Consider the following 14,157-nt stretch of genomic DNA (forward strand, 5'->3'; position numbering starts at 1 on the left):
ATTAAAACGCTTGAAGAATGTTCTCTCATTGAATAAATTTCAACAATTTTATTTAGATGGATATTAAAAATTATGTGACTTAAGTATATAATTTACAAAGTCTACGATTATTTATCTTTCCTTTTTTTTTTTTACACCAATTTATCGATTTGAGAACATTCAAAGCGTTGTAATAATTTTTAATTTTTCGATAGTCCAATAGAATTTAATTTTTCTTATTAGAACATTTTCTAAGGATTAGTTTGCATATATATATATATATATATATGTGTATAAATTAGTCGTGATATTTTTTTAATCGAAACGACAAATATTTGTTGAATTTTTCAAATAAATTTATATAATATTCGATTAAAATTATAATCAGGTATAATTTTTCTATCAGACCTTTTTTTTTAAGGTTAGTTTTCATATATTTATATAAACAAATTATTGAAACTTTAAATAAAAAGTTTCAATATTATTTTTTTTAAATAAAAAGTTTCAAATTATTTTAAATGAAAAATAATGACCAAAGTGTTAAATTTTAATACACTGAGGTTAAAAATATAACAATTATTGTTGTACTATCGAAATATTAAATATTATGGGGAATTGTTAATTAATAATCACAGAATGAAACTTGTCTTCCAATGATGTCTTCCAACATGATAATAATAATTATATATTGCGATTTATTGATCGAGACGAAACTTTGTTAATAATATTAAACGTTATATATTGAGAGTTGTAGCCGTTAAGCATTAAAGGTTAAGGTCAAGGATTATTAAATTTAATATATATATATATATACACACACACACATATATATATATACACACACACATACGTAATTCGTGACAAAATTAGTCATAAAAATTAATATTAATTCACTTTCGAGTATCCTTTTATTTATTATTAAACGCAAGAACAGCCAATTTATTTGTTATCATTTCGAACATAACCAAAAATTTATCAAAATAATAATTACGTTTACAATGAATATATTTTAATGATCTATCTACGTGAATGTAATGATTAATTAAAAATTTCTCTATGGAAGATATATTGTATAATATGAAATAGGTAAAAACAAAAAAAAAAAAGAAAAAAAAGGGAAGTAAAAATATTTGAAAAAAGTTTATTCTCTCGCAAAATCATTTAAAATCTATAATTATTTCTCCTATTGTATCTTGCACAATTGAACGTACCAAAAAGCCTTTCTCGTTTTTGAATCTGTGATTGATAATACGAGGCTTTATATTTCAAGACAATAAACGATTATCTTATTCTCGCTTTTACAAAAGCATATGTTACAACAAAGCCAAATCATACATAATATGTATATGTACAATATCCAATAAGTACATGTCAAAAATATATCTTTGAGTTTTCATTAAATAAAAAAAAAAAAAAAGAAGAGAGAGAAAAAGAAAAAAAGAAAAGAAAAAAAAATGATACGAGTAAAAATTGTTCAATTATATAGATTATATATAGAAATTAATTTGTGAAATTTCAAATCAAAGTTATCATCCTGAAATAATACTACATTGTTATTCTACATTTGCATAATAATAATAATAATTATAATAATAATAATAATAATAATTATAATAATAATAATAATAATAATAATAATAATAATAATAATAATAATAACAATAACAATAATAATAGTAATAATAATAATAATAATAATAATAATAATAATAAAAATAATAATAATAGTAATAATAATAATAATAATAATAATATATGTATAAAATGAGGGAACTTCATTGAGAACTGATAACCATACTTTCGTTTAGATTTAAAATGCTTTGTTGGAATTATCGTCTACAATGGCGTCTTAAAAATCAACTTTGTCAATGTTTTTTCGTGTAGTTTGAATGTACGTATAGGCAATTTACAAAATGATATAATCAGGTGCTTCCTTTAACGAAAAAAAAAAAAAAAATAAAAAAAAAGAAAAATAAAGGATGGTGGCTAACATATAAGAAATGAAAATACATTATCAAAATTTTAAGATATTTTCTTTCATTTGTACCTATTTCAATTGAATTATTTTCATCGGATATTTCTTTATAAGGTGATCTCATTTTTATCTAGAAAATAACTTTCTCTCTTTGGTAAGAAAAACTATAGATAAAACCACAAACGAAACTTCTATCATATGTCATGCTCTGAATACTATGCGTTGGTATATATAAGGTATGCTCATTTCAACTGCATAGTAATAATCATTTAACGTAACTATAATAATATAATTATTTTTTGATTTTATATTATGTTATTTTTACAGAAAATATCTTTCATATGTTGTCTTTTTCTATGGTTGATAGTGCATGTATCGTCAGAAGATAATAAGTCAGATAAATCGTATTACAAAAAATATGGTAAAATCTTGAATAGTATCGATTAATATTGTATAACATTAATTTTAATCGATATATATATATATATATATATATATATATATTTGGATTAATATTTTTTTATTATTTTTATTATAGAAGAAGTTCCACGTGTAAAAATAAAAGTATTTCGTGGTCCAACGGAAGAAAGAAATGGCGAAACATTTGCTAAATGGGGATTTTGGATAAAACAACCACGTAACTCATCTGTACATATTGATTAATGTAAGAAGATTAAAAGTTTTTTATTAAGAAATTTTATTTGCTATTATTTAAGTATATTTAATAGGTTATTATGATGGTGGTAACTTAAAACATTACATTGCAAATATCAAATATTGATGTTATTTATATTTCATCATGATTTTTTACAGAAATTAAAACTAAGTTACGTGGTGACAATTTTGCATTAAATACTGGTCTTATTATAGGATTTAAGTTTCTTTCTGAAAGATATAAAAATCTATCCAAAAGTACTAATGTTTCTACCAATGGTGCTAATAAAATTCTAAGCGATGAAAATATAACTATTTGTAACCAATAACTTAAATAATGTTCTACTTCTGTTCCTTCAAGATCTATATCCTTTGGTTGTAATTCAGATTGAAGATGACGTGTTGCAAGAAAACAATATCTGAAAATAAAAAATATATATATAAAATTTAACACTTAAATTCTATAATATATATTTATAGTATATATATAAGATTTTATTTATTGTTTTCTTAACTGTTTAAAAGTCATATCCGTTGTTACTTTAACATTTTTTAATTGACTATGGGAAGGTAACAAATTTCTTTCTGTAAGTATATTTTCCAAAACTGCTCTGTAAGCATGTACCTTAAAAATAAATTTGTATTAATTTAAATATATATTTTGGCATGATTATTCATATGACATTATACTGTACTATTAAATCTGCATAATTGTTGTTTTTCAATTTGTCACAATGTTTTTCAATAGCATGACAAGCTATTTCCAAAGCATTATACGAAAGCTTGTGACTTTTAAATGACAAATACGAGCTAAGTGGATATCCTTTTTGTTTGTTTTCATTATTGTACCTAATAAAGAAATCAAAATATGTAAAAAAAATTCTGTTTTCCTATAATAATGTAAATAAATTAGGATGTCTATATATATATATATATATACATATATAAGATACAAACTCTAATGTCATTTTCATATAACAACATCCCACAATACACATGAACCTTGCTTCTTTAGTCAACGAATATAGATTTAAGAGAATTGATGCTAAATCTCCACATGGATGTAGTCCAATAATTCCATACTGAAGACATTCCGTATTAACATTATAAATATTAGCGAATATTTCATGTAAATGCTGTTTAAAATTCATTTCTGCATGATTAGAAGTTTCTAACTTCAGTGATATATGTTCCAGTTTAAGAGGAGAGAAATTAGGCTCATGTTTACGCATAGACATCAACAATTCTTCATCATATAATCTATAAACCTCATACATATTATATATTAAAAAAAAAAAAAAAAAAAAAAAGAAAGAACAAAAATTAAAGAAAATTAATAGAACTTTACCTAGCTTTTTTTGATAATAATTCATCCTGTTCAATACATGCTACATGTAATCCATATTGGTAAGTCAATAATCTAGCTAAATGGCCAAGTCCTGCTCCAACATCTACCACAGATTTGCACTCTGACTTTTGAGCATAATATGAGCAAATCTATGTTTCATATATGTCATATATAAATTTTGTTAATATTTATAATTCTATATAAAATAATCACCTGTGCCATCTGTTCTATTTCATGAGTCTTTTTCTTTTTCACATGTTTTCTGAATAATTTTATAAATTGCGAGGAAGTAAAATCTAAGTCTTTTAATTGTTGCTCGTTATCCAACAAATGTAAAGAATTTACATTTTTACATTTTGTCTTTATCGTCAACGATTTTTCACATTGTAAAAAATTGCTTGAACTCTCATCATTCCTATTCAATTGTAAATTATCTATAACTTTACGTAATGCCAATAACGACAGGGGTAATATTCTTCTGCTATAAAAGATATATTATTGATTATAGACTTACACTTATGATTGGATATAAATATTATTTGATAGTAATTGAAAGAAATTATACCAAGAACGTTCTCGTGATAACCATAATCCAAATTCGTCTGGAGGTATATCCTTTAAAGCAAATTTCCAACTTTTTGGTAATTTGTCCCATAGTTTCGCTCGATAAAAATCCTATAAGGATAATTATTAATCTAAAACCAATATCATTAGATTCTTTTAAATTAAATATTAAATCTTCTTTTTTTTTTCTTTTTTTTTTTTAATAAAATGAATAATTCAATTTAATTACTATTTATACGTAAGAAAACTTAACCTCTTCATTTTATACACATACCACTACATAAAAGTCTAACATCCAACCATATATATCTAATACACAAAATATTTTATCTATTCTTAGACGTACACTTCTACAAACATTACAGGTACATTCCGTAATTGAATCTTTAGTTGTAGCCATGATAGATCATAACAAAAGTATCTAAGCTAATACAAATATAGATGTGTGTATGTGAATGCGTGTATGTGTTGTGTGTGTGTGTGTGTGTGTAATTGTAACATGAAAAAATTTTTTCTTATACTTTGATTAAAAAGATTTAATTTTACAAAAAAAAAAAGGAATCTGGTTAGTGATATTACAAAATGTTTATTTCTTAAAGCGAAGATGTTTTTTTTTTGGTTATTTTGAAGAAATTTTCTACGATACAAATTTGATAGGGAAATATGTTCTTTTTCTTTTTTTTTTATAAAAAAATTTTACGAGAAATTTTCAAATCTTTGAATTTTTTGAAAAATATATTGTTAATAATACAATGCGTATAGGTTATTTTTTTTACTCTGGTGTAATATTATTTTGATGTTTGTTTGTTTAGGGTGGTTTCGTTGATGAGTCTAGCAAAGTCGTCACGTTATTTTACATTTGAATAACAGAACGCCACTCCTTTTGTTACCTTCAACTTGTTGGATGACAGTGAATCGTCTGTTTTTTTCATCATAATGGTAAATCACTATGAGATATTAATTTATTAATTCTGAAGTGTAAAAAGTAAGATATATTGAAGTTTTCATTATAATGTCATATAACCCTTTTTATATAAAATTTTACGAACCATAAAGTTGTACGACTTTTATTTTTAATTTATAATAATCATATACAAATCATTACTTTTCTTTTTTTACTATATTCATTCATTTATCATTTAATGTATTTATAAAAAGAATAATTCTATTCACATAACCTTTCTTCTATAAAATTTTACAGATCTCTCTAAAGTCGTACGAAATTTATTTTTATTTTATAATAATCATATACAAATTATTACTTTTCTTTTATTACTATATTCATTCATTTATCATTTAATGTATTTATAAAAATAATAATTCTATTCACATAACCTTTCTTGTATAAAATTTTACAGATCCCTAAAATCATATGAGGTTTATTTTTATTTTATAATAATCATATACAAATTATTACTTTTTCTTTACTATATTCATTCATTTATCATTTAATGTATTTATAATTAAATAATGTATTTAAAATAATATTTCTATTCCAGCATATAAAAAAGAAACATTTACTAATTTTTGCCGTATTTGGCAGTCTGCAATATTTAATTTCCAGAGTCTGGTATGCGTCTTACTTCTGTTAATATGTACCTGTACTTACATCAGATCTATCGCTCCAAGTTTGTTAGATAATCGTTTAGGAAAAGTTGGGTAAGTACGAATGATTTTATTTTATATATTTGTGAATTTAAACGTATCAGAGAATAGCATGAAATATAAAAGATTTTATTGATCTTTAACTGCATTTATATGTTAACTTATATCATGTTATATTTTCAATTACTTGTGCACAATATTTTTATACAAATTCTAATATTATTAAATATAAATAATTATATATAAATGCGTTGATAATTGTAATAATTATTAATTTATTATATATTAATAATTAATCATAATGGTATATATTTTCTAATGATCCTTATTAATATGTGTTTTCTTAATCAGGTTCCTTGGTTTATTTTGGAAATCTGCACGAATTGGAGAAAGGAAAAGTCCTTATGTGGCATTAAGTTGTCTTTTCATGGCATTTAGTATATTATTTTGGACATAGAATAGCAACTTTTTCAAGGAACTTCTATAGATTTGTACAAAGATATATTGGGATGAGATATGGAAATGTTTGTAACATTTAATAACGTGTGAATGATATAATAGAAACAATGAATGTATGACAGACACGTATGTTTAATATTTCTTTGATGATGAAACAAATATGAAAACAAAAAAAAAAAAAAAAAAAAACATATTTCTTTGAGGCCAACTGTAATTTATAAAACAATAATCATTTCTAATTGCATTGTATCATTTATTTATCAACATGTTATTCCTTCCAAAGCTTGATAATTACATGATCTTGGGAGCATTTCCTTTTTTTTTCTTTTCTTTTTTTTTTGTTTGTTTTTTTTTCTTTTCTTTTCATTTTATTCTCACAATATATTTTCTATAAACAACAACATTTTTTTCTTTTTTTTTTTTTTTTTTTTTTTTTTTAATACAATTAATATAGGATTATTATATTGAGTATCGTTTTGTAATAATATATATATATATTGGGTTTATTAAATAGGTACATTTATCATATCTTTAAAGTCGCAGATATTCTAAAACTTCCTTGGTGATGCTAAACCACACAATGCGACCTAAAAATTGTACTCTGCAGTAATCGACGTTCACTGTCATACATAATATCGAATGCAATATTTTTCTTAGTTGTATGTATGTATGTATGTATGTATGTATGTATGTATGTATGTATGTATGTATGTATGTATGTATGTATGTATGTATGTATGTATGTATGTATGTATGTATGTATGTATGTATGTATGTATGTATGTATGTATGTATGTATGTACTTATTTGTTTTTATACATTCGTTTATCAACGTTAATATTGTTGACTTATGTCGTTTTATCTACAGAGTAAGATATGGTTTTTGATTATGCGGTAAATTTAATAAAACTATATGTAATACATACATATAATTGATACAATAGAAATTATTATTTTAATTTTGCTATAGAAAATATAATTATCAAGTAAATATTGCAGATATTTGTTGATTAAGAACTAATTATTTATGGTATAGCAAATGAACTATATAAAAGAAAAAATGAACAAACAAAGAAAAAAGAGAAAAAACATAACAGAAATATATCTCGTACTTTGTCAATGAAAATTTAACTTAAATCACACGATCACAAGTAATTTATATGAATTTATCGTGTTCACCTCATCCACCATAATATATATTTTTGTTTTCATTGTTTATATCTACATAAAAATAGAGGATAATACTACGATATGTATAAAATGATAAAGCGATATACTTTGAAAACTGATATGTATTATCACTACGTTCAAATTTTGTTTACATTGAAACATTGTTTTTATCATTTTGGTGCTTTTTCTTCTATGAGGTAGAAAAACGACCATATGAATATTCGTATATATATATATATATATAAAGATTATAATAAATATGATTATTATGAATTAGGCATTTCTTTTTTGTTTTTGCTATCGTGCATCAAATACGAAAAAGAAGATTTTTCACGTAAAATTTTTCTCTTTTTTTTTTCCTTTTCTTCTTCTTTTTTTTTTTTTTGGAATATGTCAAGCCAATTAAACTATTATAATAATATTATATACACACAATTGTGTTTTGTCTTACATACAATTATTGTCACTTTGTGAATAAAACTTTTAAAGCAGAAGTACAATGTAAGAACGATAGAATAATTGTATTATTTTGATAGAAAAATTCTAACCATCGATAAATTAAAAAAAAAAAACGATTAAAAAAAAAAAAGGACGATGGGCAAGGTGAACAGCGCATTCCTTAAAATTACTTCGAATAGAAATGAGAGCACTTGATACGATCAAATTATATATCTCCGATATAAAATATTCTCTTTTCTACGTACTCTTATTTTCCCTTAATATTATACACTATTTATTTAATAAATATACTTATTTAAACGTGAACTTAATTACAAAAGGCGATAAAAAAGTTTATCTAAGATTAAAAACGACGCGATAATTATTGGTCAATTTAAATAGTTATTACCATAATAAGGTAAATTACTTCATTACCGACGGTCGAGAAAAAAAAAGTAATGATAAAGAAATTATAGAAATAACAAGCAACGCCCTCTATACAATTTACGTCGTCTCATAATATATATATATATATATGCATGTATGTATGTATGTATGTATGTATGTATGTATGTATGTATGTATGTATGTATGTATGTATGTATGTATGTATGTATGTATGTATGTATGTATGTATGTATGTATGTATGTATGTATGTATGTATGTATGTATGTATGTATGTATGTATGTATGTATGTATGTATGTATGTATGTATGTATGTATGTATGTATGATTATGAATCTTCCATATATGTATATATATATACATATACATAAACACACACATATATATATATACATATATGTATGTTTTATATGTATATACACACACATATATATTATTACTGAGCAAGCTCTCGATACGTCGATAAATAAAGACATCTTATTATTTCTTATATTTATAAGTTAGTACGCTAATTATTTGTCTGCGTTCGAATAAAATCGAATAGTTTGATTCGGTAGTGCCTATTCGCTCGTTATGCGAAAATGCATTTTGACTTACAAAATGATTATATTGTTTAATTAGGTAATACGATTAAAATAAATTACAAAGGATATTCGTTTCAATCGCAACGCCATTATCATTATCAGACTGATGTCTGTCCTTTGTTATGTATACCATAATATTTCTCTCTCTCTCTCTCTCTCTCTCTCTGTCTCTCTCTCTTTCGCTTTTTTCTCTGTTATCGAGCAAATACTTTTAGTTGTAGGTTAACCGGCGACAATGGAATTTAACGTCGAAACGTGTACCTTTATAAAGACTTATATTTATAGGTGTCGTTACATAACGATATGCAAAAGGTAAAAGCGTATAGAAATGAAGCTTTCTATTACCACCTAACGTACGAGCGCAAACATATCTAATATATTACACGGGCAAGTATCCACTTTTGATTTCTTATTTCTTGTGTTTGTTCTTTTTTTTTTGTTTTGTTTTGTTTTTTTTTGTTTTTTTCTCTTCTTTTTTCTTTTTTTTTTTTTTTTTTTTTTTTTCTTTTAATGTAACATCGGCTTATACGTGAATGTTTCTATGTTTATTGGTTTATGATGCATCGTTAGGTGGAATTATACAACTCAGCATCCTTTGATATTCTCGCCTGTTTTACAATTTATTTTGTATTTATTTTATCTATTTATTTTTTTTTCTTTTTTCTTCCTTTTTTTTTTTTTTTTTTTATTTATCGATCGAATAGTTTAAAATTTGAGGTTATAAAAAGTTTCATTCAGACGAGAACGAAATGAAAGGAAACGTTGTTAAATTACATAAATGTTATCAAAGATTTTTAATCGCTGTATCGACGTCATTCGATGTTCTTTTTTCTTTTTTTTTTTTTAACCTTTTTCTTTTTTTTCCTTTCTTTTTCTTTACTTTTTTATTACGACATTCGTCGTAAAATCTTTTTAACCTCTAAATTCCTCCTTTTTTTTTCCTTCTTCTTTTTTTTGTGGTTATGTTAGCAAATACTCGAACGAACGAACGAACGAACGGAACGGCACTAACGATGCGTTCAAAACATGACCCTTTACGTTCGTTTATGTATGTATAAGGCTTTCGACATACTAATCCGTTATATATATATATATATATATATATATATATATATATATATATATATATATATATAAAAGTACCCCGTAATTTTCTATCGAAAAAAGTAAATGAAGGCGATCGATCGATCGATTTCGACAATGAAGGCTTCCTTCAAAAATACCCGAGATTAAAACACGTTCGATGAGTATTAACAAAAAAGCAGGACGCCTCTCGTCCATTTACTCGTATTTTTTATCTTTTTGTTATTATTATTATTATTATTATTATTATTATTATTATTATTATTATTATTATTATTATTATTATTATTATTATAATTATTATTATAATAATTATTATTATTATTTTTAACTTTTCCTCTCTCGTTTTTCTTTCTCTCTATCTCTCTTTCTTTTTTGATTTCTTTTCTCTTCTTTATTTTTTTCTCCTTCATTCGCGAAGAGACGGGGACAAAAGGTTCATAAAAAATACATTCGTAAGCGTTCAATATCTGATAGAACTTGTTTGAAATTCACAAAGAATTATACCCTAACACGGCTTAATGTCCTCTTTACTCTTTCCATTATTACCACATACCTTATCATCTTTTTATTAACACCGTACGGGGGGGAGGGAGGTCCAGACACAGCCTCGCAAAGGATGAGAGAGAAAAAAGGGGGGTTGAGGGGTATGAGGGTGATGTGAGTTGGGTGAGAGGGATGAGGGTTAGGTGAGGGGTGGTTCTGAGTGTTAGAAGAATATGATTGAAAGTGAGACCAACGAATGGCGGTGGTGGCTGTTGCGGTGGTGGTGGTTTGTTGTTGCGGTATTTCTGGTGAAGATTGGTTGTATGGATATATATATATATAATATATATATATATTTATGGATATAGTAATCAAGAGAAACGTATATAACTGATTTTATCGTATGGTCGATAAAAACGTTAAGCAGATCGTATATATTTGTTTGTTGAAGATAAAATTGCCGATGTTCGCGACATTTTCTACCTTCGGTTCCTTCTTAGATCCGCTTTTTTTCTCATCGGTGTAACCATTATTCTCTTTTACGACGATCGATGATGAGCCACGTGGATCAACGGTAGTCGATGTCGTTGAGTATTTGTTACCGAAGATCAATCGGGATGTACTCTTCTGCATCGCCGGGGTGCTCAGCTGGTGGAAAACTCGATTGACCGTAGAGACCCCAAGAATGCTTTTTGATTTACCACCTTTGTTCTGTTTTCTCCAGGTTGGCGAGGTCGCACGCGTTGGTAACGTAGCACGTTCTATCTCTAAAAACGAGAAAATATACGTACATGTAATTTTTTTTTCTTTTCTTTCTTTCTTTCTTTTTTTTTTTTCTTCTTATCCACAAATTTATTTTTCCCCGCATATATAATGTAAAACATTTTCGGACATAAGTTTATATAAGATCTTTTTTTTTCTTTTTTTTTTTTTCATCCATTTGATCTCAATAATACGTGGTATAAATTTGGTACCATTATTTTTGGACATCTTGTATATATATATATATATGTATATATATATACATATGAGAAAATTTATAAATTTATTGGAAGTAATGGTAAGGTTAAGAAACAATGTTAACATATTCTTAATCGAAAAATTCAATTGGGTATAATGATAAAATTTTTTTGACATCGATAAATACTATACGAGCAATATCAGAATTTTTAATACTTTTTTTTGGCTATTACTTTTTATTTATTAGTATATATATATATATTTATTTATTTATTTGTTTTTTTCTTTTTAATAAGTTCACATATAGAACACAAGTTTTTTTAGAAAGCTACTGGGATGAATATATTTAATTCTTTATTGTGAGAGATTTAGATTTATTAATCATCCTCTGAAATCATCCTCGAAATATTAAGACTAGATGAATACTATAATAATAAACAAATAATAATAATAATAATAATAATAATAATAATAATAATAATAATAATAATAATAATAATAATAATAATAATAATAATAATAATACGTATTATAATAAAAAAAATCTGATGTAATCAAATGACGATTTACAAAGTCATTAGAAATTTGACAATTTTCTTTTCAACCTAATCGAAGATTAATGATGCGTATCATAAATGGTATATCTTATGAAAGAGATAAATTCGAAGATCTAAGTAAAGATTGAGAGTTTGAGATGAAAGAAAGAAAAAGAAAAAAAAAAAAAAAAGAAAAAAAAACAAACAAACAAACAAGCAAACAAAAAAAGCAAAAAAAAAGAAGAGAAGGGAAAGAAGAATGAAAAAAAGAAAGTGAGTAAAAAAGGAAGAAAAAGTAAAAAAGGAAATTGACATATTTTCATCCCATGACTTACCATATACCCTGATAGTGGCTTCGGCTTTTCCCATACTAGAGGATGCCGAACACGTGTATTCTCCTAAATCCGTCTTCTGAAGACGCTTTATCTTGAGCTCGATCGTCGTCTTCCATTCTTCCTCCGGTTGGCTACGTTCGTCGATCTCGTATCTTCCGCTACATCGACACATCGTTTTCGCTTAGTATCAGGGTGATGAGGGGTGATGAAGGAATTGAACGATTGATGGAAATCGAATCGATTATATTCCAGAGAGAGAGAGAGAGAGGGAGAGGGTGGGAGAAAGAGGGTGAGAGGAAGAGGGTGGGAGGAAGGGAGAAAGATCTTTGGAAGCTCAGAGAAGCTCTATGGATATGATTTACGTCATTTCCGACACGTACCCGCTCATGATCACTTGTTCCTTCCGGGTCCACAGGTTGATCGTCTTTGGATAAGCTTCGATTGAACAGATCAATGAGACATCCGTGTCCAATGGCGAACCCAATAATTGATTACGCACTTTTGCAATTGGGGCGACTGAAATGAAGATAACAAAAAGAATTCCTTTAATGATTTCTTCAATGTTGGATTTATTAGAAATATTTTCTAATTTGGGTATTCGATTTAAATCGAATTGTTAATTATCGATTCTCTCTCTTTCTCTATTCCATTCTCTTTAAACTCTTTAATAAAATTTTGCGAAATATTTCTTTTCTTTTCTTTTATTTTTCTCTGATTTCTTTTTCTCCTTTCTTTTTTTTTTTCTATTTTTCTTTTTTTTTTTTTAAGGCTGAGACACGTTTACAAATTTTCAAAGAGATTCGAAGATTATTTTCAATAATATATGTGGCGTTTATTTTATTACGAGAAGATAAAAAAAAAAAAAAAGAAACAAACAAAACAAAAAAGAAAAAAGAAAATATTACGATTAAGTGACTTAGTCGATTTCACGGGAAATTTATTTCGCGTAAGACGCTTCTGCGTGAGGCCCCATATATGAGAATGTTATTTTCCTGTTTTTATTTTTTGTTTTGTTTTGTTTTATTTATTTATTTATTTTTTTTTTTTTTTTAAGTTTTTAAGGAAATAAGAAGATTATTTTTAATATGGCGTCCACCTTATTACGAATTTGAGAATTAATGAGATGGTCGCAATGATAGAGTTGAAATCGTACAGAATGCCTCAGTAAAGAACGTTGGAAAGATGTTCTCGTTTAAAATATCAAAAAAGATTATTAGTCCATTCAAAAAAAAAAAAAAATGATTTTATTGAAAATATTTTTAACGAATTAAAAATTAATCGAACGATTTAATCGATCTCATTGACACTTTACATATAAATTGCGTCGAACTTGATGATCTTTCATTTCAAATTTCAAAGAGATTTCGAAAGAGTACTTTCAAAGGGATTTCGAAAGAGTACTTTCAAAATGTGTGATTCAATTTATTACATAAAATCTTTTTAATAAAATTGATATATTTATACAACTTGTATGATTTAATACTCTAGTCTATTATACGAGCCACGAATAAATTGGGTTTTTTTTTCCTTTTTTTTTTTTTTTTTTGTTTTTAAATTATTCTACTTGATATAAT

At 25.4% G+C, this 14,157-nt stretch overlaps 3 protein-coding genes and 1 long non-coding RNA gene across 8 annotated transcripts in view; 2 read left to right on the forward strand and 2 right to left on the reverse strand.

Annotated features, from left to right (window-relative positions):
- Positions 1-862: 862 nt before the first annotated feature.
- Positions 863-2,908, forward strand: LOC118445239 (uncharacterized). 4 transcript variants are annotated; one of them, XR_014983220.1, is made up of 5 exons: positions 863-879; positions 2,069-2,190; positions 2,282-2,375; positions 2,493-2,618; positions 2,768-2,908. It is a non-coding gene; the product is annotated as an uncharacterized LOC118445239 (long non-coding RNA). The 4 variants fall into 4 exon arrangements; XR_014983221.1 differs by lacking the exon at positions 863-879 and adding an exon at positions 1,765-1,870 and having other exon boundaries at positions 2,089-2,190; XR_004839198.2 differs by lacking the exon at positions 863-879 and having other exon boundaries at positions 1,754-2,190.
- Positions 2,680-4,933, reverse strand: LOC118445237 (methyltransferase-like protein 25B). 2 transcript variants are annotated; one of them, XM_035874388.2, is made up of 8 exons: positions 4,795-4,933; positions 4,522-4,631; positions 4,170-4,437; positions 3,957-4,081; positions 3,566-3,868; positions 3,304-3,457; positions 3,124-3,233; positions 2,680-3,027 (listed from the first exon to the last, which is right to left on the reverse strand). In XM_035874388.2, the coding sequence occupies exons 1-8, from the start codon at positions 4,918-4,920 to the stop codon at positions 2,742-2,744; spliced, it is 1,482 nt and encodes a 493-aa protein (XP_035730281.2). In that variant the 5' UTR covers positions 4,921-4,933; the 3' UTR covers positions 2,680-2,741. The 2 variants fall into 2 exon arrangements, with proteins under 2 accessions (XP_035730281.2, XP_035730280.2); XM_035874387.2 differs by having other exon boundaries at positions 2,685-3,027; positions 3,957-4,105.
- A 399-nt stretch (positions 4,934-5,332) lies between these two features.
- ksh (transmembrane protein 167A-like protein ksh) lies at positions 5,333-6,709 on the forward strand. Its single transcript, XM_035874391.2, has 3 exons — positions 5,333-5,459; positions 6,064-6,179; positions 6,477-6,709. The coding sequence occupies exons 1-3, from the start codon at positions 5,457-5,459 to the stop codon at positions 6,580-6,582; spliced, it is 225 nt and encodes a 74-aa protein (XP_035730284.1). The 5' UTR covers positions 5,333-5,456; the 3' UTR covers positions 6,583-6,709.
- Positions 6,710-10,608: 3,899 nt separating this feature from the next.
- LOC118445241 (lachesin) overlaps positions 10,609-14,157 on the reverse strand; it is a 91,511-nt gene continuing 87,962 nt past the window's right edge. The window contains exons 7-9 of the mRNA XM_035874396.2: positions 12,964-13,099; positions 12,584-12,741; positions 10,609-11,519 (exon numbers count right to left, since the gene is read on the reverse strand). Coding sequence (XP_035730289.1) covers positions 11,149-11,519; positions 12,584-12,741; positions 12,964-13,099 — 665 coding nt within the window. The 3' untranslated portion in view covers positions 10,609-11,148. The remainder of the gene's footprint in view (positions 11,520-12,583; positions 12,742-12,963; positions 13,100-14,157) is intronic.

Source organism: Vespa mandarinia, chromosome 18, assembly GCF_050613455.1.
Source record: "Vespa mandarinia isolate Hongniang chromosome 18, ASM5061345v1, whole genome shotgun sequence".
Classification (NCBI taxonomy): Eukaryota; Metazoa; Arthropoda; class Insecta; order Hymenoptera; family Vespidae; genus Vespa; species Vespa mandarinia.

Coding starts and splice junctions, on each gene's coding strand:
- LOC118445237 (XM_035874387.2), bottom strand. CDS start 4,920: ATGGCTACAACTAAAGATTCAATTACGGAATGTACCTGTAATGTTTGT. Junction 4,438..4,521: donor TTATCACGAGAACGTTCTTG/GTATAATTTCTT, acceptor TATCTTTTATAG/CAGAAGAATATTACCCCTGT. Junction 3,234..3,303: donor ACAATTATGCAGATTTAATA/GTACAGTATAAT, acceptor TTTATTTTTAAG/GTACATGCTTACAGAGCAGT.
- ksh (XM_035874391.2), top strand. Junction 6,180..6,476: donor AATCGTTTAGGAAAAGTTGG/GTAAGTACGAAT, acceptor TTTCTTAATCAG/GTTCCTTGGTTTATTTTGGA.